Source organism: Delphinapterus leucas, chromosome 7 (assembly GCF_059928025.1).
Source record: "Delphinapterus leucas isolate spDelLeu-1000000601 "Yukka" chromosome 7, BTC_Dleu_Yukka2, whole genome shotgun sequence".
Lineage (NCBI taxonomy): Eukaryota > Metazoa > Chordata > Mammalia > Artiodactyla > Monodontidae > Delphinapterus > Delphinapterus leucas.
Genome location: NC_143135.1, coordinates 87,567,619 through 87,595,172, shown reverse-complemented (window position 1 = coordinate 87,595,172; position 27,554 = coordinate 87,567,619). Strand labels below are relative to the sequence as shown.

The window sequence follows — 27,554 nt, the reverse complement described above, 5'->3', positions numbered from 1 at the left end:
CTTACATTTAGGTCTTTAATCCATTTTAAATTTATTTTGTATATTGGTGTTAGAGAATGTCCTAATTTCATTCTTCTACATGTACATGTCCAGTTTTCCCAGCACAAATTATTGAAGAGACTGTCTTTTCTTCATTGTATATTCTTGCTTCCTTTGTAATGGATTAATTGACCAAATACATTATTATTGACCAATATATTATTAATTAATAATTAATTAATCTGGTCTCTCCAGTTGCATTCACCTATGTGTATCTTTTTGTGCCAGTATCATACTGTTTTGATTACTGTGGCTTTGTAGGATAATCTGAAGTCAGGGATCATGATTCCTCCAGCTTTCTTCTTTTTTCTCAAGATTGTTTTGGCTATACAAAGCCTTTTGTGTTTCCATACAAATTTTAAAATTATTTGTTCTAGTTCTGTGAAAAATGTCATTGGTGTTTTGATGGGGATTGCATTGAATCTATAGATTGCCTTGGGAAGCATGTTCGTTTTAACAATATTGATTCTTTCAATCTAAGAACATGATATATCTTTCCATCTGTGTCATCTTTAATTTCTTTCATCAGTGTCTTACAGTTTTCAGAGTACAGGTCTTTTGCCTCCTGAGGTAGGTTTATTCCTAGGTATTTTATTCTTTTTGCTGTGATGGTAAATGGGATTGTTTCCTTAATTTCTTTTTCTGATTTTTCATTGTTAGTGTATAGGAATGCCAGAGATTTCTGTGCATTAATTTTGTATCCTGCAATCTTACCAAATTCATTGATTAGTTCTAGTAGTTTTCTGGTGGCATCTTTAGGATTTTCTATGTATAGTATCATGTCATCTGCAAACAATGAGAGTTTTACTTCTTCCTTTCCAATTTGACTTCCTTTTATTTCTTTTTCTTCTCTGATTGCTGTGGCCAGGACTTCCAATACTGTGTTGAATAAAAGTGGCAAGAGTGGGCATCCCTGACTCATTCCTGATCTTAGAGGAAATGCTTTCAGCTTTTCACCATCCAGTATGGGGTTAGCTGTGGGTTTGTCATATGTGGGCTTTCTTATGTTGAGGTTTATTCCCTCTATGCCCACTTTCTGGGGAGTTTTTGTCATAAATGGATGCTGAATTTTGTCAAACGCTTTTTGTCAAAAGCATCTATTGAGATGATCATATGGTTTTTATTCTTCAGTTTGTTAATGTGGTATATCACATTGATTGATGTACAGATAATGAAAATTACTTGCATCCCTGGGATAAATCCCATTTGTTCCTGGTGTATGATACTTTTAATATGTTGTTGGATTTATTTTGCTAATATTTTGTTGAGGGTTTTTGCATCTGTATTCATCAGTGATAGTGGTCTGTAATTTTCCTTTTTTGTGTGACATCTTTGTCTGGTTTTGGTATCAAGGTGATGCTGACCTCATAGAATGAGCCCAGGAATATTCCTTCTTCTGCAATTTTTTGGAATATTTTGAGGACAATAGGTGTCAACTCTTCTCTAAATGTTTGGTAGAATTCACCTGTGAAGCCATATGGTACTGGACTTTTGTTTGTTGGGAGTTTTTAAGTTATTGATTTAATTTAATTACTGGTAGCTGGTGTGTTCAAATTTTCTGTTTCTTCTTAGTTCAGTCTTGGGAGATTTACCTTTCTAAGAATTTGTCCATTTCTTCCAGGTTGTGCATTTTTGGCATATAGTTGTTTGTAGTAGTCTTTTGTGATCCTTTGAATTTTTGTGGTGTCAGTTGTAACTTCTCCTTTTTCATTTCTGATTTTAGTGATTTGGGCCCTCTCCCTTTTTTTCTTGAGTGTCTGACTAAATGTTTATCAATTTTGTTTATGTTTTCCAAGAACCAGCTTTTAGCTTCCTTGAACTTTTCTATTGTTTTTTTTTAATCTCTATTTTATTTATTTCTGCTCTGATCTTTATAATTTCTTTCCTTCTACTAACTTTGGGCTTTGTTTGTTCTTGCTCTAGTTCCTTTAGGTGTAAGGTTAGATGGTTTATTTGAGATTTTTCTTGTTTCCTGAGGTAAGCTTGTATTGCTATAAAGTTCCCTTTTATAACTGCTTTTGCTGAGTGCCATCAGTTTTTGGATCATTGTGCTTTTGTTTTCATTTGTCTCTAGGTATTTTTTGATTTCCTCTTTGATTTCTTCAGTGATCCATTGGTTGTTTAGTTGTGTATTGTTTAGCCTCCACATGGTTATGATTTTTGCATTTTTTTTCTTGTAGTTGGTTTCAGTCTCATAGCATTGTGATCAGAAAAGATGCTTGATCTGATTTCAATTTCCTTAAATTTACCAAGCATTGTTTTGTAGCCTAGCATGTGATTTATCCTGGAGAACATTCTGTGTGCACTTGAAAAGAACATGTATTCTGCTGCTTTCAGATAGAATGCTTTACATGCATCAATTAAGTTCTTCTGCTCTAATGTGTCATTTAAGGCTAGTGTTTCCTTATTGATTTTCTTTCTGGATGATTTGTCCATTGATATAAGTGGTGTGTCAAAGCCCCCTATTATTATTGTGTTACTGTTGATTTCTCCCTTTATGCCCATTAACATTTGCTTTATGTACTTCGGTGCTCCAATGTTGGGTGCATATATATTTACAATTGTTCTATCTTCTTGGATTGATCCTTTCATCATTATGTAGTGTCCTTCTTTAACAGCCTTTACTATATAATCTCTTTTGTCTGATATAAGGTAGAAATGCTTACATTAGTTTCTTTTGATTTGCATGGAATATCTTTTTTCATACCCTCACTTTCAGTGTGTCTTCAGATCTGAAGCAAGTCTCTAGTAGGCAGAACATATTTAGGTCTGTTTTTTGTGTCCATTCAGTTACTCTGTATTTTGATGGTAGAATTTAGTCCATGTACATTTAAGGTAATTATTGATATGTATGTTCTTATTGCCATTTTGTTACTTGTTTTGGGGTTGTTATTGTAGGTCTTTTTTTTCTTTCTTCTTTTATTCTCTTCTCTTGTGATTTGATGACTGTCTTTAGTGTTATGTTTGGATTCCTTTTTCTTTTTTTGTGTATATCTATTATAGGTTGTTGGTTTATTGTTACCATGAGGCTTTTATGTAGCCGTGTGTGTGTATACACAATTATTTAAAGTTGCTGATCTCTTAAGTTTGAAAGCAGTTTAACAACCCTGCATTTTTACCTGTCCCCTGTGTTTACTGTTTGTGACATCATATTTTACATCCTTTTGTGTATCCCTTAACTACTTGCTGTGTATATAGATGATTTTACTACTTTTGTCCTTTAACCTTCCTACTAGCTTTATATGTGGTTGGCCTACTACCTTTACTGTATATTTGCCATTACCAATGAAATTTTTCCTTTCATAATTTTCATATTTCTAGTTGTGGCCTTTTCTGTTTAGAGAAATCACTTTAACATTTTTTATTATGTTGGTTTTGTGGTGCTGAACTCTTACCTCTTCCTTCTCTGTAAAACTTTTGATCTCTCCTCCAAATCTGAAGGAAAGCCTTGCTGGGTAGAGATTTCGTGGTTGTAGGTTTTTCTCTTTCATCATTGAAAATATATCATGTCACTTCCTTCTGGCCTGCAGATTTTCTGCTGAAAAGTCAGCTGATTGCCTTCTGAGAGTTCCTTTGTAGGTAAGTTGTTGCTTTTCCCTTGCTGCTTTTCATAAGTATTCTATCTTTATTTTTAGGCATTTTAATCACAGTGTGTTTTGGGGTTGTCCTCTTTGGGTTGATTCTGTATGAGACTGTTTCTTTTCTCAACTTAGGGAAGTTTTCAGTTTTTGTGTCTTCAAATATGTTCTCTGCCCCTTTCACTCTCTCTTGTCCTTCTGGGATCCCTGTATTGGGAATATTGGTGCACTAGATGTTGTCCTAGAGCTCTCAAACTGTCCTTATTCCTTTTCATTCTTTTTGCTGTTCAGCAACAGTGATTTCCACTACCCTGGCTACTAGCTTGCTGATTCATTCTTCTGTATCATTTAGTCTACTGTTGATTCCTTCTAATGTGTTTTTCATTTCAGTTATTGTATTCTTCATTTCCGTTTGGGTGTTCTTTAAATTTTCTAACTCTTTGTTAAAAACTTCTGGCTTCTCACTCTGTGTATCCATTCTATTCCCAAGTTCTTTGATCACCTTTACAGTCACTACCCTAAACTTCTTCTCATGTAGATTTCCTATCTTCACTTAATTCTTCTTCTGCGGTTTTTATCTTGTTCCTTTGTCTGGAACATTTTCCTCTGTCGCCTCATTTTGCCTAAGTTGCTCTATTTTTATGTATCTGGTAGATTGGTTATGATTCCTAACCTTGGAGAAGTTGCCTTTTGTAGGGTATGTCCTACGTGTTCCAGTAGCACAGTCCCCTCTCATCACCCAATCTGTATGCTCTAGAAGTTCCCCTATGAGTGCTGCATGTATCCTTCTGTTGTGGCAGGCTGACTATGTAGATGGTCTGGAGGCTTGGATGGCCCAGGGTCTTACCTTGTGCAGAGGCTGCCAACCACTGGTTGTTGGGACTGGGTCACAACGTGGCTGACTGTGGAACCCCAGGGGGCCCCGGGGCTTATGCTGTCTCACTGGTTTGCAGAGTCAGGGTCCAGAGGACTTCAGGGCTATTGCTCACCCACTGGTAGGTGAAGCCAGGTCCTGGGGTTCATGCTGGACTATTGCCAGGCAGAGCTGTGTCCTGGAAGCTGGTTGCAGAGCCCAGGGATCCCAGAGTTCGTGTCAGGTCACTGGTTGGGGGAGGGTTTCCTGATACAGTTGGGTATGGGGTCCAGGGTGTCTCAGAGCTTGTGTCAGCCTGCTAGTGGGCAGGGCTGAGGCCCAGCTGGTCTCACAGCAAGGTCTGGCCTGCTGTGAGCAGGCCGGGTACCGTAGGCTGCAGGATAGTGGTTTACTTGTCTGCCCCCTGGTGGATAAGACTGGTCTAGAGGCTAGTGCAGGCTTCCTGTAGGGCAGTGGGGGACCCAGGGGCTTTCAGAGATGGTGCCTGCCCAATAGTGAATGGAGCTGTGTCCAGGGCCTTCTGGTGGGCAGGGCCATGTCTAGAGGCATGTCTAGAGGTGGGTGTGGACTCAGGAGGTCTTCAGGCAACCTGTCTACTAATGGGTGGAACTTTGTCCCCACCCAGTTAGTTGCTTGGCATGAGGCATCCCAGCACTGGCACCTACAGGCTGTTGGGGCTATGTCTTGGCACTAATGAGCCAGAGAGAGCATCCCACAATGTCACCTGCAAGCACCAGCTTCCACGTAGTAGAAGAAGCTTCCAAGAATGGTTGCCGCCAGTGTCTATTTCCCCAGGGTGAGTCACAGCCACCCACCCCCTGCCTGTCTGGGGGACTCTCCAAGACCAGCAGATAGGTCTGTCCCAGGCTTCTATCAAATTACTGCTTTTGCCCTGGGTCCTGGTACATGTGAGATTTTGGGTGCACCCTTTAAGAGCGAAGTCTCTATTTCCCTCCAGTCCTGTGGGGCTCCCGAAATTAAGCCCTGCTGCCTTCAGAGTCAAATGCTCTGGGGGCTTGTCTTCCTGATACAAGACCCCTGGGCTGGGGAACCTGATGTGGGGCTCAGAGCTCTCACTCCAGTGGGAGGACCTCTGCAATGTAATTATTCTTCCATTTGTGGGTCACTCACCCTAGGGTATGGGACTTGACTATATCACGGGTCCACCCCTCCTACCTATCTCATTGTGGTTCCTTCTTTATGTCCTTAGTTGTAGAAGATCTTTTCTGATAGGTTCTGGTCTTTTTCAGTGAGGGTTATTCTGCATATAGTTGTGATTTTGGTGTGTTTGTGAGAGGAGGTGAGCTCAAGGTCTTTCTCCTCTGCTGTCTTGGCCCAACCTCTCTCATCAGTAATCTTAATTCCACCTTTTGAGTACATGTTAGTATAGTTAGTCACGTATACAAATTATAAAAGGAATTTAAAGACCTTTTACTCCAACTGCCTTACTTTACAATGAAGAAACTGAGGCAGCCAAAATAACTCACCATGTCACACTACCTAGGAAGAAGTCTTAGATTAGCCCACACCCTCCCCTATCCCCATCAAGTCCTAAACTACTGAGCTCAACTGCCATGGGTGGAGGAGGAATCTGAGTCGGTATGAATGAAGTTCTTTTCCTTTTGAAAGGCTACATGGAATTTTTTAAAGTAAGTGTTTTGAACATACTTAACTTGTAAGTCCCCTTCACTTAACAGCAGTGTGTTTTAACTGTTATGAACATCAGCTTCCAAATCTGTAAAATGAGAGATGGGACCTACCTTCAGGGCTTAGGTATTGTTTCTCTCTTCTTCCTCCCTTTCCTCTTAAAGTCACTTTCTAGTGTTAAGCTGTTGAAAACTAACCAGATTTACTGCCTTTAATTCTTCACTATTCTTTTCACTCCTCACCTCAAACCCTAGACCATTTGAGTTCTGCCCTCACCATTTTCCTGGAACTGCTTTGTTGAAGGTCTTAATGAACAACTGATGACTTTTTTCCCAGACATGTTCTCAGTCTTCAACTTGTTATCCCCTTCACCAGTTTCAGTACTACAGACCACCACTGCTTTTTGTTCTTCTTTTTCTGCTGCTTTATTCACTACTCTCCATCTTGTTCACAGATTCTCCTCCTTTCTTCACCCGTTCAGATTACATTTTTTTCAGGGATGTGTTTCTGCCTTTTTTCTTATTCTTTGCCCCTTTGGGCAGTTCTAGTCATTCCCATAGTATTATTTATGCAACTGTCTTTGTATGATAACAAATATGACATCTCTTTTAAGTGCTGGCTGCCTGCCTTATCTCCCCGTGTCACCTAGTCCCCTGGTAATTCCACACTCAGTATATTTGAAGCTGCACTCATCTCTTCTTCCCCAGCCACAATGTGTTTTCTCTACTGTGTTCTTCATCTTCGTTAATCTCAAAAATGTGTATGTGAATACAGGAGACTTAGATTATCCAAAGCAATTTAAAAAAAAGAAAAGTTGGTAGATTTATACTACCTAATTTCATGATTTACTGTAAAGATAGAATAATAAGGCAATGTGGTTCTGGCATAGATTAATTCTTAAAAAGATCAGTGAAACAGCATAGACAGCCTAGAAATAGACCCATGGTCTTACAGTCATGTGATTTTCAACAAAGGTACCAAAGCAATCCACTGAGGAAAGGAAAACCTTTTGTGCTTATGGTGCTGGAACAATATGGTATTCATATAGAAAAACAAAATGAAGCTTAGCGCCTACCTTATACCATAAACCAAAATTAATTTAAGATAGATCATAGACTTAGATGTAAAAACTAAAATCATACAGATTTTAGTGGAAAACATAGGAGAGTATCTTCATGACTTGGGGGTAGGCAAAGATTTCTTAGAAAGGACACAGAAAACAAATACCATTTTAAAAATGATAAATAAGACTTCATCAAAATTAAAAACTTTTTAAGTTTTAAGAAAATGTACAGGCAAATCACAGACTGGGAGAAAATATTTGCAAAACATTTGACAGAGGATATATATATGTGTATATATATGTATATTGTATAGGTATGTATGTGCATATGTGTGTATATATATGTATATCAGGAGATAGATAGAGGATATATAAAAAATTCCTACAACTCAATAATAAAAAGATATATAACACAATATTTTTAAGTAGGCAAAATATTTGGAGACAGTTCACAAATTAATATATACAAATAACCAATAAGAACATGAGTGTTCAACATTATTAGTCATCAGAGAAATGCACATTAAAATCTTAATGAGATGCTACTATATATACACTAGAATGGCCAAAACTTAGAAGATTGATAATGCAAATGTTGACACGGTTGTGAAGTAACTAGAATTATCCTGCACTATTGTTGAAAATATAAATTGGTACAACCACTTTGGAAAACTTACTGGTAGTTTTTTTCTAAAAATAAACATAACACCTATTCTGTGACCCAGCAGTTCCACTGTGACATATTTCTCCAAGAAAAATGTAAACATAGGTCATAAAAAAGATCAGTAGAAGTTTAATAGCAGTTTTATTCATAATAGCTAAAGACTGGAGAGAGCCCACGTGTCCATCAGTAGGAGAATGAATAAGCAAACTGATATATTTATACAGTGGAATACTGTTCATCAATATAAAGGAATGGGTTACTAATAAACGTAACAAAAACATGCTGAGTGAGAAATATCTTACACGAAAAGAGTACATACTAAGGTTTTGTTAATATGAAATTCTAGAATAGGCAAAACTAATCTTCAGTGGGAAGAAAAATCATAATGGTTGCCTTGGGGTTGATGGAGTAGGGATTGACTGTTGTAAGGAATTTGAGGGACTTGGGGGCTGATCAATGAAAAAACTATGACCCTTGGACAGGTTTGCATAAGAAAGGAAGTCCCTTACAGCATGAGACAATCTAGAGGTTTATGGCCAAAGGACCACCATCCAAAAAAGGAGGAGGGCAAAGGAATTCCTGAGGTGAAGGAGATTGGAGTGGGTGGCTCTGGAGATTACATGTCTAAATGATGTTGCTCAGTAGCACGGTGGGGAGTCTGGGTCAGAGAACTCCAAAGGTAGTAGTGACTTGGGTCTTATAACCACAAGCCTCTGTCTTATCAATGGCTAGCAGGTGCTGGGTGTAGTTTTGTGGAGTACACAAAGCAGGCAAGCTATAAAATGGTTAAAAATCTGCTTGTTTTGGGTTATTTTTTAAATAATTGGGTATATAAAAATGTTAGTTTAGTTCCAGCAGACTTTGGAGCTAATGGATCTCAGCCTGCAACAAAGAAATAAACAACTTGAGCCAATACATAGAGGCTGTCTTCATCTAATTACTATAACAACTGAAAAGGGATAAAAGGAAAATTTTTGGAGTGATGATAATGTTCTATATCTTGATAAGCGTTTAAATTACACAAGTGAATACGTTTGTCAAAACTCAGAAAATATACACCTAAGAATTGTGCATTTCACTGTACATGATATGCATGCTGAAGTATTTAGGGGGAAATGTATGCAGATTTTACTGAAATGTCAAAAATAGAATGGGTTAATTGAGAGAGAGATAGGTATCTGATAAAGCAAGTACAGTAAAATTTTAATGGTAGAATCTAGTTTGGGATATACATATGTTTATTATAAAACTTTTAATTTTGCTTTTTGTTTAAAAAATTTTATAATAAAGTATTAAGGACCACCATGTGGAGACAGACTGAGGGACCTGTTAGAAAACTATGCCATTGCATTAAAAAAATTATAGAGCTTTATATTTCTTGACCAAATTTAACCTATAATTTTTTGTAGAAACTCAATCCTATATTTTATCATTTGACTAAAGATCTGTGGTGTTTGATCTGTTACAGGGAAAGTCCTTCTGCTAGCGTGGACACATGTGCATTTCTGTCATCATTTTTGTGCTCCAATAGGACTCTGCTAATTGATGGCCGGGTAGAACTGAAAAGAGGTCTGCAGAGGCAGGAGCGACATCTTTTCCTGTTCAATGATCTGTTTATCGTGGCCAAAATCAAGTAGGTATTCTGGACACTCTCTCCTGGTTATCATTATAAAATTGCATTTCCACCAACAAAGGTAACCTTTATATTCAATGTTCACTGTAAGAATATCTGGCCTCTGTTATCATAACTAATATCTGAAGTGATTCTTATATTTTGTTTTGATTTGGTTTTGAAAAGATGTTTTAATTATTTATTCATTTAACAAGTGTTCATTTAAGTCCCACTCTGTGCCATTCTCTGAATAAATAAAGGGGATACAGTGAAGAATATGATGGGTACAGTCCCTGCTTTTTGATGCTTTCATTCTAATGTGTGTAGGGAGAAATGACAAATTGTGCTTAATGCTGTGAAGAAAATACGGTGAAGTGAAATATGGGATATATGTTAGATAGGTATAGTCGGGGGGAAATAAATCAATGAAGAATGAAAAACAACTAGTCATGCAGATATTAGGAAGATGGGTATTCTAGGCAGAGGGAACAGCAGGTACAAGGGTGGTAGGCAAAGTTTGGCCCTTTGGAGGAGTTAAAAGAAAGCCAGCATAATAAGCAGGAAGAGAGTAATATAAATTGAGATTGGAGAAATAGACAAGGATCAAGTTATCAGGACCTTTATGGACTGCATTAATTATCTATTAATTATCTATTGCTGTATAACAAATTACCCCAAAACATAACAGTTTATGACTACAAACATCTTATACATTTTCTCTGAGTCAGGAATCTGGGAATGGCTTAGCTAGTGGTTCTGGCTCAGGGGCCCTCATGAGGTTGCAGTCAAGGTGTTGAACCAGGGTTATAGTCATCTCAGAGCTTAACTGGAGAGAATCTTGAAACTTCCCAGATCACTTATGTGGATCCTGGCAGGCCTCAGTTCCACAATGGCTGCTTTCCAGAGTTCTTCTCCATGTAAGTTTCTCCACAGGGCTGCTTGTAACATGGTATTGTTTCCTTCAAAGTGAAAGATCCAAGAGAGTGAGGAAGAGAGTATTAAAGGGAGAGAACACCTAAAATAGAAGCTGCAGTCTTTTATAACCTAATTTTGAAAGTAGTATACCATCATTTCTGATGTAGGGGCTATTGGCCACACAGATCAACCTTGGTACAATTGGAAGGGAACTACACAAGTGTATTAGGAAGCCAGGATCATTGGGGGCCATCTTGGAGGATGGGTACCACAAAGGCTATGATAGGAGTTTGGATTTCATTCCAAATGGTTTTAATTAGGGGAGTAGAATAATGTACATATTTTTAAAATATCATTCTGGCTATGATAGGTAATGGATTAGAGGACAGAAAAGAGTAGAAGCAAGGAGACTGGACAGGAGGTTATTATAGTAGTCCTGATGAGATATAATGAAGGCTTTATCTGGGGAAATGGCAGTTAAAGGAAGGATGCAGACATATTTGGAATATACTTTAGAGGTAACCAAAAGAATTCACTTTTCGCTCAACACTAAATGCCAGTGCAGTTATCATCCAACCTAGAACACGATAGTTACAACTTTCTCCCTCCCCCATTCTCACTATTTATGAAACATCATAAAAGAGTAGTTTAACAAATCCAATCTCATCAAAGAGATTTTTTGTCACTAGAGAATAGTAAACTTTTTTCTACTATCCGTACCCTCACACCTAAGTTGTGCCATGTCACAAATAAGATGTGGGTGGGGAGGAGATCAAGATTGTGGAGTAGGAGAACGCTGAGCTCACCTCCCCCAAAAAACACATCAAAAGTGCATCTACATGAAAATAAATTCTCACTGAAAACAGACTGGAGACTGACAGAAAGACTCTTCGGCAACCAAGGCTGTAAAGAAAGATCCACAGGGAGTCAGGAAGGAAGGGAGGAGAAGCAATCAGGTCAGGACTCACATCCCTAGGAAGGGAAGAGAGGAGGAAGGAGATATCATGGGCTTGCAGATCCTCCCTGGGGAGTGAGGGGTTTGAACCACATATTGGGCACCCCAGCCAGCAATGGGAAGACAAGTCCTCTTAGTTGGTTTGAAAACCACTGACTGACAGGAGGGCTGTAAGAAATCGAGACTCCACCCATGAAGAAATGGACACACTCTTGCTTACTCCCAAAACAAGGCAGAGGAAGCAGATTAAAACTGCCCAGGGCTCTGACAATAGTGAACACCCCAGCCTCGCCTCTAACCCTGGTGCAATTACCAACTAGGGTGAAGGCTAATGTTGCCGAGGCAAGTGTGCACTTGCAGGGGATGGAGCCAGCTCAGACCCAGCACTGCAGTTAAATGCGGCAAGGATGTTTATTGCTGGCACTCACAGAGGGCAACAGATCAGGAGCTGTCTGAAGCTCTGACTGACATGCTGGAGCCATCCCAGTGTGTGCCCTAGCTGCACCAGGTGCCTGCTCCACATCCCTCTTGCTGCATCACTACTCCCCTCTGGGGTGAAGGTACCATGACTGGGAGAGGGGAGAGTGCATACTTAGAGGAACAGAACCAGCTCATATCTGACCCTCAGGGCTTCTGCTCCAACAGTATGGACCTGACCCTACCACAAATAGGGTGGTGATAGCTACTGAACATAGGAGAAGCTTAGTTTACACCTGGCTCTGGCCCTAGGCCTCTGCCTCCAGCCCTACCTCGATAGCTGCCAACACACCCTGGGGGAAGATATGACGCATGCTCAGTTCAGATCCAGCTCTCCCACCAAAGCCACTGAGAACACACATACTTGAATAGGAATACTCCCACACAAGGACACTGCTTCAAGACTGGGATAGGTAAGTATTCACCTAATTTCATAGAGACAGAGAAAGTTAAACAAAATGAGAAGAAAGAGGAATTTGTTTCAATCAAAAGAACAAGAAAAAAAACCTGAAAAAAACAACTAATGAAGCAGATAAATAACTTACCAGATAAAGAGTTCAAAGTAGTAGTAATAAAAAAGCTAATTGAACTTGGGAAAAGAATAGATGAACACAGTGAGAATTTTGACAAGGAACTAGAAAATATAAAAAGTACCAGTCAGAGCTTAAGAATACAATAACTGAAATGAAAAACACTCTAGAAGGAATTAACAGACTAGATAATACAAAAGAATGCATAAGTGTTCTAGAAGATAGAATAATGAAAATCACTAATCAAAAAGAAACTGTAGGACAACATCAAGCATACTAACATTTGTATTATACTGGTTCCAGAGGAGAAGAGAGAGGGAAACGGGCCAAAAAGGTATTTGTGGACATTATGACTGAAAACTTCCCAAACCTGAAGAAGGAAACAGATAACTAGGTGCAGGAACCATAGAGAGTCCCCAACAAGATGAAACCAAAGAGACCCACACCAAAACATACCACATTAAAATGGCAAAAGTTAAAGATAGAGAGACTTCTAAAGGCAGCAAGGAAAAAACAAAGTGTCATGTACAAGGAAACCCCCATAAGGCGATCAGCTGATTTTTCTACAGAAACTTTGCAGGCCAGAACAGAATGGCATGATATGTTAAAAGTGCTGAGAGGGAAAAACCTACAACCTAGGTTACTCTACCTAGCAAGGTTTTCATTCAGAATTGAAGGAGAAATAAAGAACTTCTCAGACAAGCAAGAACTAAAAGAGCTCATCAATACTAACTTGACCCTAAAACATGTTAAAGAGCCTTCTCTTAGTAGAAAAGAAAAGGCTACAACAAGAAGTAACAAATTACAGAAAAGGAAACATACAACTAATAAAGGAAAATATACAGTAAAGGCTGTGGATCAATGACTTAAATAAGACAGTATGAAGTCTAAAGGACAAAAATTGTAAAAATCAACTATAACTAAAATAAACAGTTAAGGGATAAATATGAACTTGTGAAATAGGACATCAAAAACACAAAATGTGGGGGAAAGAAGAAAAAATGTAGTTTTTTTAGAATGTGTTTGAACTTAAATGACTATCAGGTTAAAACAAGTAGATTATACGTCAACATATATGAACCCCATGGTAATCACAAATAAAAAAACCTACAATAGATACACAAAAACTAAAAAGAAAGGAACACAAATATTCCACTAAAGAAAATCATCAAACCACAAGAAAAAAGGAACAGAGAGGAAAACAAAAACACCAGAAAACCAATAACAAAATGGCAATAAGAGTACCTATCAATAATCACTTTAAATGTCATTGGAAAAAATACATCAAAAAACATTGATTGTATTAAAAAATCCAAGATCCATCTATATACTGCCTACAGGAGACTTACTTCACAGCTAAAGACACATACAGCCTGAAAGTGAGGGGATGGAAAAAGATATTTCATGCAAATGGAAAAGACAAGAAAGCTGGAGTAGCAATACTCATATCAGATAAAGTAGACTTTAAAACAAAGGCTATAAGAAAAGACAAAGATGGGCATTAGGTAAGGATAAAGGGATCAATACAAGAAGAGGTATTATACTCATTGACATACATGCACCCAGTACAGGAGCATCTAAATATATCAAGCAAATGTTAAAAGAGAGAAAATGTTAAAAGGGAGAAACTGACAATAATACAATTATAGTAGGGGATGTGAGCACCCCACTTACATCAATGAACAGATCATCCAGACAGAAAATCATTAAGGCAACAGTGGTCTTAAATGGCATAATAGACCAGGTGGACTTAATAGATAGCTATAGCACACTCCAACCAAACCCAGCAGAATACACATTCTTTTCAAGTGTACATGGAACATTCTCCAGGATGGATCACATACTAGGCCAGAAAACAAGTGTCACCAAATTTAACAGGATAGAAATTATATCAAGCATCTTCCAATCACAACTGTATGAAACTGGAAATCAATTACAAAAAGAAAAATGGGAAAGTCACAAGCATGTGGAAACTAAACAACATGCTACAAAATAAACAGTGGGTCAATGAAAAAAATCAAAGAAGAAATCAGAAAATACCTTGAGACAGATGAAAGTGGAAACAGAACACTTCAGAGTTTATGATATGCAGCTAGAGTGGTTCTGAGAGGGAAGTTTATAACAATACAGGCCTTCCTCAGGAAACAAGGAAAATCTCGAATAAACAACCTAACCTACCATCTAAAGGAGTTAGATAAAGAAGAACAACGAAAGCCCAAAGTCTTTCTTTCTTTGGCTAAGGTATTTTATTTGCTCCATTTTATGCTGAATGTTGACAATGTTTGCCTAAAATTGTTTTGAGTTTATTGTCATTCTTTTCCATACTGAATTAGAACAAGTATTAAAGCTGGATGCGACCTTAGGGACCACTTTTGATATTCATTAGAAAGCTGAATTAAAAGTTATTTTTCCTATAGAAGTAGGGCTTTACATTTTTTTAAAAACAATGTTTATGAGCATCAGAGTATTTAGAAAGAAGCTGATATTATCTCTGTTAATAGCCATAGAGCACCTATTTGGAATTTATTAAAAGGAAATGAAAGTAGTTATTTCATACCCTCTTAAGCCATCACTATTCTCATATTTTATTTCCTAAACAAATAGGGAAGTAATGATGAATTCTGTGTAGGTCAAAAAGATGAGGAGAAAAAAAGTTCTGATTATTAATTCATTACCAGTAGAATTACCATCAGATACTTGTGGAATATACCATATTCTCTACCCCAAAACGTACTTAATAGACCATCTCCATCTTAGAATGGAGGGAAATCTCTCTAGAATCCTATGTATTTCAACGGTTCACTGGAATTCATACTTCTAAATTTCCATTGGAATAGTCTAATACTGTTGGAAATTGAGAGTGAAAAATCTGAAGATACACACTGTGACCCTAATACTATCCATCTTAATATAAAGCTTTATTGGAATACTTGTTTTAAATATTTTTAAGCTAGTACCTCTAGCTTTATGGACATAAATATTCATGAGATTTCTCCCCTACTTCCATAATAAACAGTCCCATCAGAAAGCCTTGTAGGTGAGGAGATTTGAAAAAGTAAGTCTTAAGATAGTAAAGCTGAAGGAAACTTCATGGATACAAAGTCACCTCCAGGTGCTTTGTAAGAATGACTATATCCAGGGCTTTTTATAGATACTTAATGGTTATGAGCATAAACAAGCTCAAGAATCAACCCTGCTCAGGTTCGGATTCTAGCTCTGCTTTTGGCAAATTACTTAACCTCCCTGTGACAACATTTCCTCATCTCCAAAATGTTTGAGGATTAAACTTAATATGTGTAAAGTGTTAACAGTGACTGGCAAATGGTAAGTTCTCAATAAATATTGACCATTAGAATGGAAGTATTGTTTACACTTTTGGACAGTTCCTTGTTTTATGTATAATGAGGTGGAAATCTTGGTACTTTATTGATCTAGGGAAGGAATCGTTGGAATGGCTTTTTCCAAGTCAATAGGTATACAAGTTCCCACATGGTATTTGAAGTATCTAATATAAAGAGGGGACTGCATTAAAAAACTCAAAATGTATGAAAACAGATATGGAAACATACTTTTCCTTGGAAAAGATTCATAGTTTCAGTTTTATATTACCTAGATAGCTGCCATCAAGAAATAAGATTTTTAAAAGGAAAAAACAAAAGAAGTAGGATTTTACTTTTTAAAAAATCGAATGATTTATAGCAATAGGGTGAAAAATACTGAAATGAAATATAGAATGAAGGCATTGTGCCTCAAGGCACTTTTCTATTGTACTTACATTGTGTGCGCTACAGGAAGCATAGATGAAGCTTTGAATCTAGATTATTCTTCATGTATAGCTCCTGAAAAATCCCTTTACATTTTATAAATCCTACTGAAGAATTTTAGCTTTAAATATTCCATGATGAGTTTTAGGGATACTTCCATATGAAGCATCTTTGATTTCATTTTAGCTTTTAATGTTTCCATAAATGGCTCTGAATGCTAGGAAGTACCGACGTGACCCTGGGCTTACCAGTGCCTTCTAACTATTTAAGTCTCAGGTCCATTATGAGCATTAAAACTGTAAACTAGGTCAAGAGATATGATAGTGTCAATATCAGGGTTGTAAGGGGGATTAGATAGAAATTGTCAAAAAGCAATTTCATTGCCAGCTTAAAAGTAAATCACCTTCTCTGTACCCAGAGATAAATATTAATTGCATCAACTCTACTTAAATATAATACTTCCTGGCATCTTTTTTTTTTTCAGCTTAGTTTAGGGTCTATTCTTAGGCTACAGTTTTTTCAATTTTAGCCAAAATATAAGGGGAAATGGTTTAAAAAGGAAATTTAAAATAATCTTTGCTTCTAAAGACTAGAAAATCATAACCACTCAGTTGGAAATGCATTGTAAATTTCTCTAATTAATTCCAGTTTATATTTTTTAGTGCATATAAAGTGAAAATTTTATAAATATTTTAATAAATAATGTTTATGTTTAATCTTTTATTCAGCCATATAAATAAATGGCTATTTATATATAAATAAATAAATAAATCTTTTATTTTATAAATAAATAAATGGCTTTTATTTTATAAATAAATAAATGGCTATTTATAAATAAATAAATAAATAAATATTTTATTTTATTTTATTCCAAATAATTTTATTTTATTTTATTCCAAATAATTTTGGAAATAAGCAAGTTGTAAATAATAAAAGAATTTTTTTTATAACAGCAGTAAGTTTAAAATTAGGTTTTTGATCCAAATGCAATGCTCAACGTATAGAAAAATAAAGTTGCCAGTTTATGGCTATTTGCTGCCATAAATGCAGGCATGAGGACCAATACACCAAATGTTTCAACGGCCTTTTTGGGCTAAGGTAGCCAAATGTCATAATTTACTGTGGTAGGCACTGAAGGTAAGAAAAATGAATAAGGCATTCTTTGCCCATGATTAGTGGAAACTGTCCTCTTATCACAAGTATAGAAGTTCTCATAAAATTTAAGAAACAGAATAACAAAAAATCCTGTCTGGTTCTTATCTTTCTAGATATAACAACAACTTTAAGATAAAAAATAAAATAAAATTAAGTGACATGTGGACAGCAAGCTGTGTGGATGAAGTGGGAGAAGGCAACACCAATGCCCTGAAATCCTTTGTCTTAGGCTGGCCCACAGTGAACTTCGTGGCCACTTTCAGGTGAGAACCATAGCTTGTCCTGTATTCACATGGGTTAGCTACTGTGAAATACAGTCAGCTATGTAATTTCTAGGATGGAGAGAAAAAAAGTTAATGCAGTTTTGTTCCCCTAATTTTTTAAAGAAAAATATTTTATTCTGATTGATCTGTTCTATTTTGTCAATAAGTTAATTTGTATTCTGAAGCCAATAACTCATCTTTTGGCACACCCCCAATAAAGACACCTGTATGCCTTATGTTTCTCCCAAAGAGTTTTTTATTAAAATATGTGAAATATAATGGTAAATATTGAGAACTCCTGGAATCATTTACCTTGGTTTGAGCTGTGATTTTTAAAGGGGCTACTGAAACACCTCAAAGACCATAGAAGAGGAATAGAGTGGTCAGAGCTCTAGGACCCCCCCCTCTCCAACATCCCCTTCCCTCATGTTTAGGTATTTTCTTTGTATATTGAGCTTTCAAGTTGGCTTTTTAAACCACTGAAACAGACCTTTTACTGAAAACAATTTTATAAAATACCCCAATTAAGCTTGAATAACTGGTTTACACTCCCAAATCTCTTAAAAACTAGTTTTTAATTATAGAAATAAATTTAATGTCATGAAATAATGTGTTTCCTAAATTGCTTTCTATAGAGATGTGACAATCAAAAGCAAATTTATGACTCAAGGAGTGAAAGTCAGTTTCCTAAGACTCACTCCTTGGCTGGGATGGAGTTGGAGAATGTACAAATAGAGAATCTTTGTGCTCTTATCTGAACATTCTGATTGGTACTTTTTAGTTCAGAGTGAGCATACCAAAACTCAAACTTATGATTTTGAACGATTGTGCCCTCAAGTCCAATATTTGTTTTACACTTAAAAGAGCTGGTCTTTATTTCATGCACACATTTTTCTTTCTACTTCTCTCCTCACTACCATCAAACTCCTCAGGCACCATCCTAAAGCCAGATAACTAAATGTTTTAAGCTGTTAATCTTCTAATAAAGGAAAGGCATGCCATTAAATTCTATTATGCACTATTGGCCTACCACAAGATATTAAGAACTTATTTGGAAGAAACATGTATCATTCTCTGCATATCTTCTTTTCCATGACAGACTTCTCTAGATATTATCAATTCCTATTATTTAATCTTAGAGTTTACAGCTGAAAGGAAGTGATTTCAAGTGAGGGGTGGGACTACATGATGTCTTTAATCAAGGAGTTTCCATAAAACTTTTTTAAGAAGAAGGGAAAATGTAGAAACAAGTTTTGCATACACTGTAATTCCTCAAAAAGTATAGTACTTTAACTGAATGATTAACATCACTAGTGATGTTGTGTGAATATCATCTATGCTTTGATAGAATGTAATGAGGAGCAATTTCACTTCTGTGGTATTTCTCCCCCAAACCCATAACCCCAGTCTAATCCTGAGAAAAATATCAGACAAGCCCAAATTGAGGGATGTTCTGTGGGGTTACCTGACCAGTAAGCCTCAAAATTGTCAAGATCAGAAAAAAAAGCAACCAGGAAAAGATACAAAAAAGGTCACTAAGGAGACATAATAACTAAATGCTATGTGGAATCCTCGAATGCATCCTAGAATAGAAAAAGGACATTAATGGAAAAACTGGTGAAATCTGAATAATCAATAGTTTAGTTAATGGTAATGCACCAATATTGGTTTCTTAGTTTGACAAATGTGCCATGATAATGTAAGAGGACAACATTAGAGGAAACTAAAACTGGGTGTGAGCTATACAGGCATTCTCTGTACTCAATCTTTGTAACTTTTCTGAAAATCTAAAATTATTTCAAAATTAAAAGATTACTCTTAAAAAAAGTAGTGTTGAAGAGTTCAGACTCTGGTATGGCAGAGTGACGTATTAACAGACTGACCACTCTATAGATAACAACTGTAAACTCTGAACAAAACACAAACAACAACTCCCTGAAGGTTCTGGAAAGTGAACAAAAGTTGGCAGATTTTGGAGAAGAATTGAAACTTTTTAAAATTTTATTATTTATTTATTTTTGGCTGTGTTGGGTCTTCATTGCTGCACATGGACTTTCTCTAGTTGCAGCAAGTGGGGACTACTCTTGTTGCAGAGCGCAGGCTCTAGGCGCATGGGCTCGCGGGCTCTGGAGCACAGGCTCAGTAGTTGTGGCACACGAGCTTAGTTGCTCCATGGCAAGTAAGATCTTCCTGGACCAGGGCTCGAACCCGTGTCCCTTGCATTAGGGGGTGGATTCTTAACCACTGTGCCATCAGGGAAGCACCAGCACTGAGCAAGTTTTCTGTTTTTAAGGCATTATTAGCCTGAGGAAAGGCTGCAGTCAAATTGTGGTGCAGAGCAACTAAACTGACGAAAACCCAGTCTTTCTGGGCTGAAACACCAAAGTACAGAGTCTGGGTCAGCCACAGCCACAGCAACGTGAGGGAGGAAATCTCAAAAAGAAGAGTATCAGAGAAAGGAAGCTCCAGATTTTTTGTTTAGACTCTGCCTAAGTCTCTGGCTGAATGCTGAACCACACATGCATGGAACAGACTTTAAAGGAGCTTGAAGCTAAGGCTAAAAGAATTGAACTGAGGTGCTGCTCAACACAGGTGAAATAGAATTTGCAGCTTGAATCTAATAAAGTTAGTTGTCTGTTAAAACAAAAACATCATTATTTTGCAAATATAACAAAACTCAGAGTCTCTAAAACACATTTATGATGTGTAGAATGTAATCTAAAATTTTTTAACATGAAAACCTGAAAAGGAAAAAGATAACAAATAGAAGCCAATCCTGTGATGATCTATTTGTTGGAATTACTGTAAAAGAACTTTAAAGCAGCTCTTATAACTATGCTCAGTAGGTAAAAGGAAAAGCCAATTGAAATGAATGAAAAGATAGGAAATCTCAGCAGAGAAATAGAAAATATTTTTTAAAAGCCAAATGAAAATTCTAGAACTAAAAATTATATCTTAAATTTTTAAAAATTCCCTCTGTGACTTTAGTTGCAAAATGGAATGAAAGAGAAATGAGTCAGTGAAATTGAAGGTATATCAACAGAAATTGTCCACTCTGAGGAAGAGAGGGAAAAAAAGATTTTTTTAATGAAAAATACATCACAGGCTTGTAGGAAAACCAAAATGTATAACATACATGTAACGGGAATTCCAGAAAGAGGAGAGACTGGGAATGTGGCAGAATAAATAATGGTTTGAAAACCTCCCAGATTTGGTAAAAGACATAAATGTAAGCTCTGTGAACCCTAAATAGGAGTAATGTGAAGAAAACTTCACCTATTCATGTTATAGACAAACTGCTATAAACCAAAGATAAGAGAAAATCATGAAAACAGCCAGAAAAAAACAACACATTACATATAGTGGAACAACAATTTGCCTCACTGTGGTTTTTTTCATCAGAAATTATGGCTGTTTCAGAGGTCAGTGAAATGACATCTTTAAAGTGTTTAAAGAAGACTCATTAGATTCATCAAGATGGCAGAGTAGGAGGTTGTGGAACTTACCTCCCCCCACGAACACATCAAAAATACATCTGTGTGTGGAATAATTCTCACTGAAAACTAACTGGAAACTGGCAGAAAGACTTCTGTACAACCAAGGCTGTAAGAAAGATCCACACGTAATCAGACAGGAAAGGAAGAAAAGTGATCAGGCTGGGACCTTGCCACTGGGAGGGGACTCAGAGGAAAAGGGAGATTACACAGGCAGAGACCTGCCCTGTGGAGTGAGCAGTTCAAGCCACAGATTGGGCATTCCACTCCTGGCGTCCTACACAGGGGAGACCAACCCCCTTGGCTGGTTGGAGGACTGCTGGAATTAACAGGAGGGCTGTGGAAAACTTAGACTCTGCTTGCACACCCATACCCAGAAACACACACACACACACACACACACACACACACACACACACACAAGCTGGCTTGCCCCTGAGGCAGGTTGGAGAGGGCCGATAAAGGATCACTCTAGTGGCTGCCAGTTTCCTGTGACCATCTCAGTGTGCGCCTCGGCTCTGGCAGAGTGAATGCTCAAGCCCCGCTTGCTCCATGTTGCAACTCCCCACTGGAGCGAGGGCTGCCATGACTAAAGACAGAGCTTGGACCACCAAAGGCAACTTGGTCCTGGGGTGGCATCTGGGTGGGGTGGCAGTGTCCATTGTTGGTACTTACTTAAGTAGTGCATCAGAAGCAGCCCAGAACTCTATATAACAGCCAGTCCACCACTGCTCATGCCCAATATATGGAGAGAGTTCACATGGACCCCACTTGCCCTGCAGTACAGCTCCCCAGTGAGGTGGAGAGGAGGGAGAAGGACAAAGGGAACTTGGACCCAAGGCTGCCTATGAGCAGATTAAGGAAAACAATTGCAGATTCCTGCACAGGCAGCAGATTAGAAACAGCTCAGATATCTGTCGGAGGCCAACATTAGCCAAGAGCCAACACAGGGCCCCCTTGCATCAGCACTGCCACCTCTGGAGCAAGGGCTGCAGTGCTTGAAGAATTGAAAGCACACACTTAACGGGAACAGAGCCAGCTCAGGACTGAATCTCAGGGCTTCTGCTGCAGCAACTTGAGATCCACTGAGCAGAGAGGAAGTCCTGCCTCACACGTAGCTTCAGCTTTAGCCTATCCATCTCCAGCCACACCCACTACCAAGGCTATAGCTGCCAACACACACTGAGGAAAAATGTGACTTGTATCCACATCAAATCCAGCTCTCCCACCAAAGGCACCGGGCACACACAGTCTGTATAGAGATGCTCCCACATAAGTACACCAGCTCAAGAATATCATATGTAAGTGTTTCACCAAAATTCATAGAGGCAGAGAATGTTAAGCAAAATGAAAAGGCAGAGGAAGTGGTTTCAACTGAAATAAGAGAAAACCCCTGAGAGAAATAAATAATGAAACAAATAAACAATGTATCAGACAAAGAATTCAAAACGTTTATAATAAAAGTATTAGCTGGATTAGGGAAAAATAAATGAACACTGAAAATTTTTAACAAGAATCTAGAAAATATGAAAAGACCCAGTTAGAAATGAAGAATTCAATAACCAAAATAAAAAACACACTAAAAGGAATAGCAGGCTATGTGACCTAGAAGATAGGATAATAAAAAGTACCAGATAAGAACAGAAAAAAAATTTTAATGAGAAAAGTTTAAAAGATCTCTGGGATAACATTAAGCTTACCAACATTCACATTATAGGAGTCCCAGAAGGAAAAGAGAGGAAGAAAGAGATTGAAAATATATTTCATGAAATTATGGCTGAAAACTTCCCAAACCTGAAGAGAGCAACAGATACCCAGGTACACGAAGCACAGAGGATCCCAAACAGGACAGGAAGGAGTGACGTGATGTATTCAAAGTGCTGAAAGGGAAAATCTTTCAACCTATGATACTCTACCCAGCAAGATTATCATCTGGAGTCTTAGGAATGATAAAGGACTTCACAGAAGGCAAAAACTGAAAGAATTCATCAGTACTAAACCTACCCTAAAATAAATGTTAAAGGGTTTTCTCTAAGTGGAAAATAAGTAAGACTCTATAGGAAAGGGAAAATTCCACTAGGAAAGGCAAATAATACTAAGAACTGAGGATCAACTGCTTAAGTAAGCTAGTATGAAAATAAAAAGAAAAATTTGTAAAAGTAGCTATAACCACAATAAACAGTTAAGGGATAAACATGAAAATGTAAAAGATGACATCAAAAACACAAAACATAGGAGGGGGAGTAAAAAATACAGATCTTTTAGGATGTGTTTGAAGTTAAATGACTACAATTTAAAATAAGTAGATGTAGTTGTAGGTCAACATATATGAACCCAATGGTCACCACAAATCAAAAACCTACCATAGATACTCAAAAACTAAAAGGAACACAAGCATACTACTAAAGAAAATCATAAAACCACAAGGGAAGAAACAGAAGGAGAAGAAACGACAAGAGAAGAACTACAAAAAACAACCAGAAAACAAGTAATAAAATGGCAATAAGTACATAGCTATTAATAATTACCTTAAATGTCAATGGACTAAATGCTCCAATCAATAGACATATCTGGCTGATTGGATTTTAAAAGAAAAAGCAAGACCCACCTATATGCTGCCTACAAGAGACTCACTTCTGAGCTAAAGACACACACAGACTGAAAGTGAAGGCATGGGAAAATATATTTCATACAAGTGGAAAAGACAAGAAAGCTGGAATCTCAATACTCATAGCAGACAAAATAGATTTTTTAAAAGGGTATAACAATAGACAAAAAAGGGCATTATTTTATGATAAAGGGATCAATAAAAGAAGAGGATATTATACTCATTAACATATATGCATCCAATACAGGAGCACCTAAACATGTAAAGCAAATATTAAAAGACATAAAGGGAGAAACTGACAGTAATACAATAATAGTAGGGGATGTTAACACCACACTTACATCAGTGGACAGATCATCCAGATAGAAAATAATTAAGGCAACAGTGGTCTTAAATGGCATAATATACCAGATGGACTTAATAGATAGCTACAGCACACTCCAAACAAAACGAGCAGAATACACATTCTTTTCAAGTGTACATGGAACATTCTCCAGGATAGATCACATACTAGGCCAGAAAACATGTGTCAGCAAATTTAACAGGATAGAAATTATATCAAGCATCTTTTCCAATAACAACTAGAAAACAATTACAGAAAGAAAAATGTGAAAAACACAAATACTTGGAGACTAAACAACATGCTACCGAAGAGCCAATGGGACAATGCTAAAATCAAAGAAGAAATAAGAAAATACCTTGAGAAAAATGAAAATGGAAACACAACACTCCAAAATCTATAGGATGCAGCAAAAGCAGTTCTACGAGGGAAGCTTATAGCAATACAGGCCTTTCTCAAGAAACAAGAAAAATCTCAAAAACCTAACCTACCATTTAAAGGAATAGAAAGAAAAGAACAAAGAAAGCTAAAAGTCAGCAGAAGGAAGGAAATAGTAAGGAACAGAAAGGAAACAAATAAAATAGAGACCAAAAAAAAAAAAAATAGAAAAGACCAACGAAACCAAGAGCTGGTTTTTTGAAAAGATAAAGGAAATCGATAAACCTTTAGTTAGGCTCACCAAGAAAAGGGAGAGGACCCAAAGAAACAAAATAAGAAATGAAAGAGAAGAAATAACAACTAATACTACAGAGATACAAAAATCATAAAAGAACTTTGTGAACAGTTGTCCAACAAATTGGCAGCCTAGAAGAAATAGACAGATGTCTAAAAATATACAACCCGCTAACAGTGTATCAAGAGGAAACAGACAATTTGAACAGACTGATCACTAGTACTGAAATTGAATTTGTAATTTAAAAAAAACCTACTAGCAAACAAAAGTCCAGGACCAGATGGCTTCACAGGAAAATTCTACCAAATATATAAAGAAGAGCTAATTCCTATCCTTCTCAAACTATCCCAAAAAATTGAAGAGGAGGGGGCACTCCCAGACTCATTCTATGAGGCCACCATTACCCTGATACCAAAACCAGGCAAAGACACTACAAAAAAAGAAAATTACAGGCCAATATCTTTGATGAATATACATGCAAAAATCCGTAACAAAATATTAGCAAATGGAATCCAACAGTATATAGAATCATACACCATGATGAAGTGGGATTTATTCCAGGGACACAAGGATGCTTCAGCATTTGCAAATCAATCAGTATGATATACCGCATTAACAAATGGAAGGATAAAAATCACATCATCATCTCAATAGATGCAGAAAAAGCATTTGAAAAAATTCAACATCCATTCATGATAAAAAACCTCATCAAAGTTGGATTAGAGGAACATATCTCAACATAATAAAGAGCATTATGATAAACCCAGAGTTAACATCATATTCAATGGTGAAAAACTGTTGTTCCTCTAAATTCAGGAACAAGACAAGGGTGCTCACTCTCACCACTTTTATTTAACATAGTATTGGAAGTCTGTGCCACAGCAGTCAGACAAGAAAAAGATATGAAAGACATCCAAAGTGGAAGAGAAGAAGTAAAACTGTCACTGTGCTGATGACATGGTACTATGGATAGAAAACCCTAAAGTCTCCACCCAAAACTATTAGAACTAATAAATGAATTCAGCAAAGTTGCAAGATATGAGCTTAATATACATAAATCTGTTGCTTTTCTATACACTAATACTGAACTGTCAGAAAGAGAAAGCAAGAAAACAATCCCGTTTAAAATCACATCAAAAAGAATAAAATGCCTAGGAATAAACTTAACTAAGGAGGTGAAAGACATATACACTGAAAACTATGAAACAATGAAGGAAATTGAAGATGATACAGAGAAATGGAAAGATATCCCATGCTCTTAGATTTGAAGAATTAATATTGTTAAAGTGACCATACTACCCAAAGCAATCTACAGATGTATTGCAATCTGTATGAAAATACCCGTGAAATTTTTCACAGAACTGAACAAATAATCCTAATATTCATATGGAAATACAAAAGACCCTGAATTGCTGAAGCAACCTTTTTGCTGAAGCAAAAAAGGACAAAGCTGGAGGTATCACCCTCACAGACTTCAAACTGTACTACAAAGCTACAATAATCAAAACAGCATGATACTGGCACAACAACAGATACATAGATCAATGGAATAGAATAGAGAGCCCAGAAATAAACTCACACACCTACAGTCAGTTAATCTACAACAAAGTAGGCAAGAATATACAATGGAGAAAATAAAGTCTCTTCAATAAGTGGTACTAGGAAAACTGGACATCTACATGTAAAACAATGAGATCGGAACATCCCCTCATACTGTATACAAAAATAAAGTCAAAATGGATTAAAGGCCTAAGTGTAAGACCAGAAACCATAAAACTCATAGAAGAAAACATAGGCAGAACACTCTGACATAAACAGTGACAATATTTTTTAATCTATTTCCTAAGGTAAAATAAATAAAAGCAAAAATAAAGAAATGAGATCTAATTAAACGAAGAGCTTTTGCATAGCAAAGGAGACCACTGACAAAACAAAAAGACAACCTACAGAATGAGAGAAGATATTTGAAAATATGATCAACAAGGGGATAATATCTAAAGTATTTAAACAGCTCGTGCAACCCACTATCAAAAAAAAACAAACACCCAATCCCAAAATAGGCAGAAGACCTGAATAGACATTTTTCCAAAGATGATTTACAGCAGACACATGAAAAGATGCTCAACATTGCTAATTGTTTGAGAAATGCAAATCAAAACAATAATGAGATATCACCTCACACCTTTCAGAATGGTTGTCATCAACAAGAACACAAATAGCAAATGTTTTCGAGGATGTGGATAAAAGGGAACCCTTGTACACTGTTGGTGAGAATGTAAATTGGTGCAGCCACTGTGGAAAACAGTATGGAGGGTCTTCAAAAAAAACTAAAAACTACCACAGAATACAGCAGTTTCACTCCTGGGTGTATATACAGAAAAAAAATGAAAACACTAATTCAAAAAGATACACGTACCCAATGTTCATAATGGCATTATGTACAATAGCCAAGATATTGTACAAGCAACCTGTGTCCATCAACAGATGAATGGGTAAAGATGTGGTGTATATTTACATATACATACACACACACACACACACAATGGAGTATTACTCAGACATAAAAAAGGATGAAATTCTGCCATCTGCAGCAATGTGAATGGACCTTGAGAATATTATGCTTAGTGATGTATGTCAACAAAAGACAAATACTGTATAATATCACTTATATGTGGAATCTAGAAAATAAATCAAATGAATGGACATAGAAAAACAGAAACAGACTCAAAGATACAGAAAACAAAGTAGTGGTTACCAGTGGGGAGAAGGAAGGGGGGAGGGGCACGTTAGGGGCATGGGATTAAGAGATACAAACTACCCTGTATAAAATAAATAAGCAACAAGGATATATTGAACAGCACAGGGAATTATAATTATTATTTTATAATAACTCTTAATGTAAT

The 27,554-nt window shown here is 36.9% G+C and overlaps 1 protein-coding gene across 1 annotated transcript in view; it reads left to right on the top strand.

Moving 5' to 3' along the window:
* The window catches only part of ARHGAP20 (Rho GTPase activating protein 20), a 161,420-nt gene that overhangs the window by 77,905 nt on the left and 55,961 nt on the right, over positions 1 to 27,554 (top strand). Inside the window, exons 3-4 of the mRNA XM_022561561.2 lie at positions 9,334 to 9,498; positions 17,387 to 17,536. Of these exons, the coding sequence (XP_022417269.2) occupies positions 9,334 to 9,498; positions 17,387 to 17,536 (315 nt within the window). The remainder of the gene's footprint in view (positions 1 to 9,333; positions 9,499 to 17,386; positions 17,537 to 27,554) is intronic.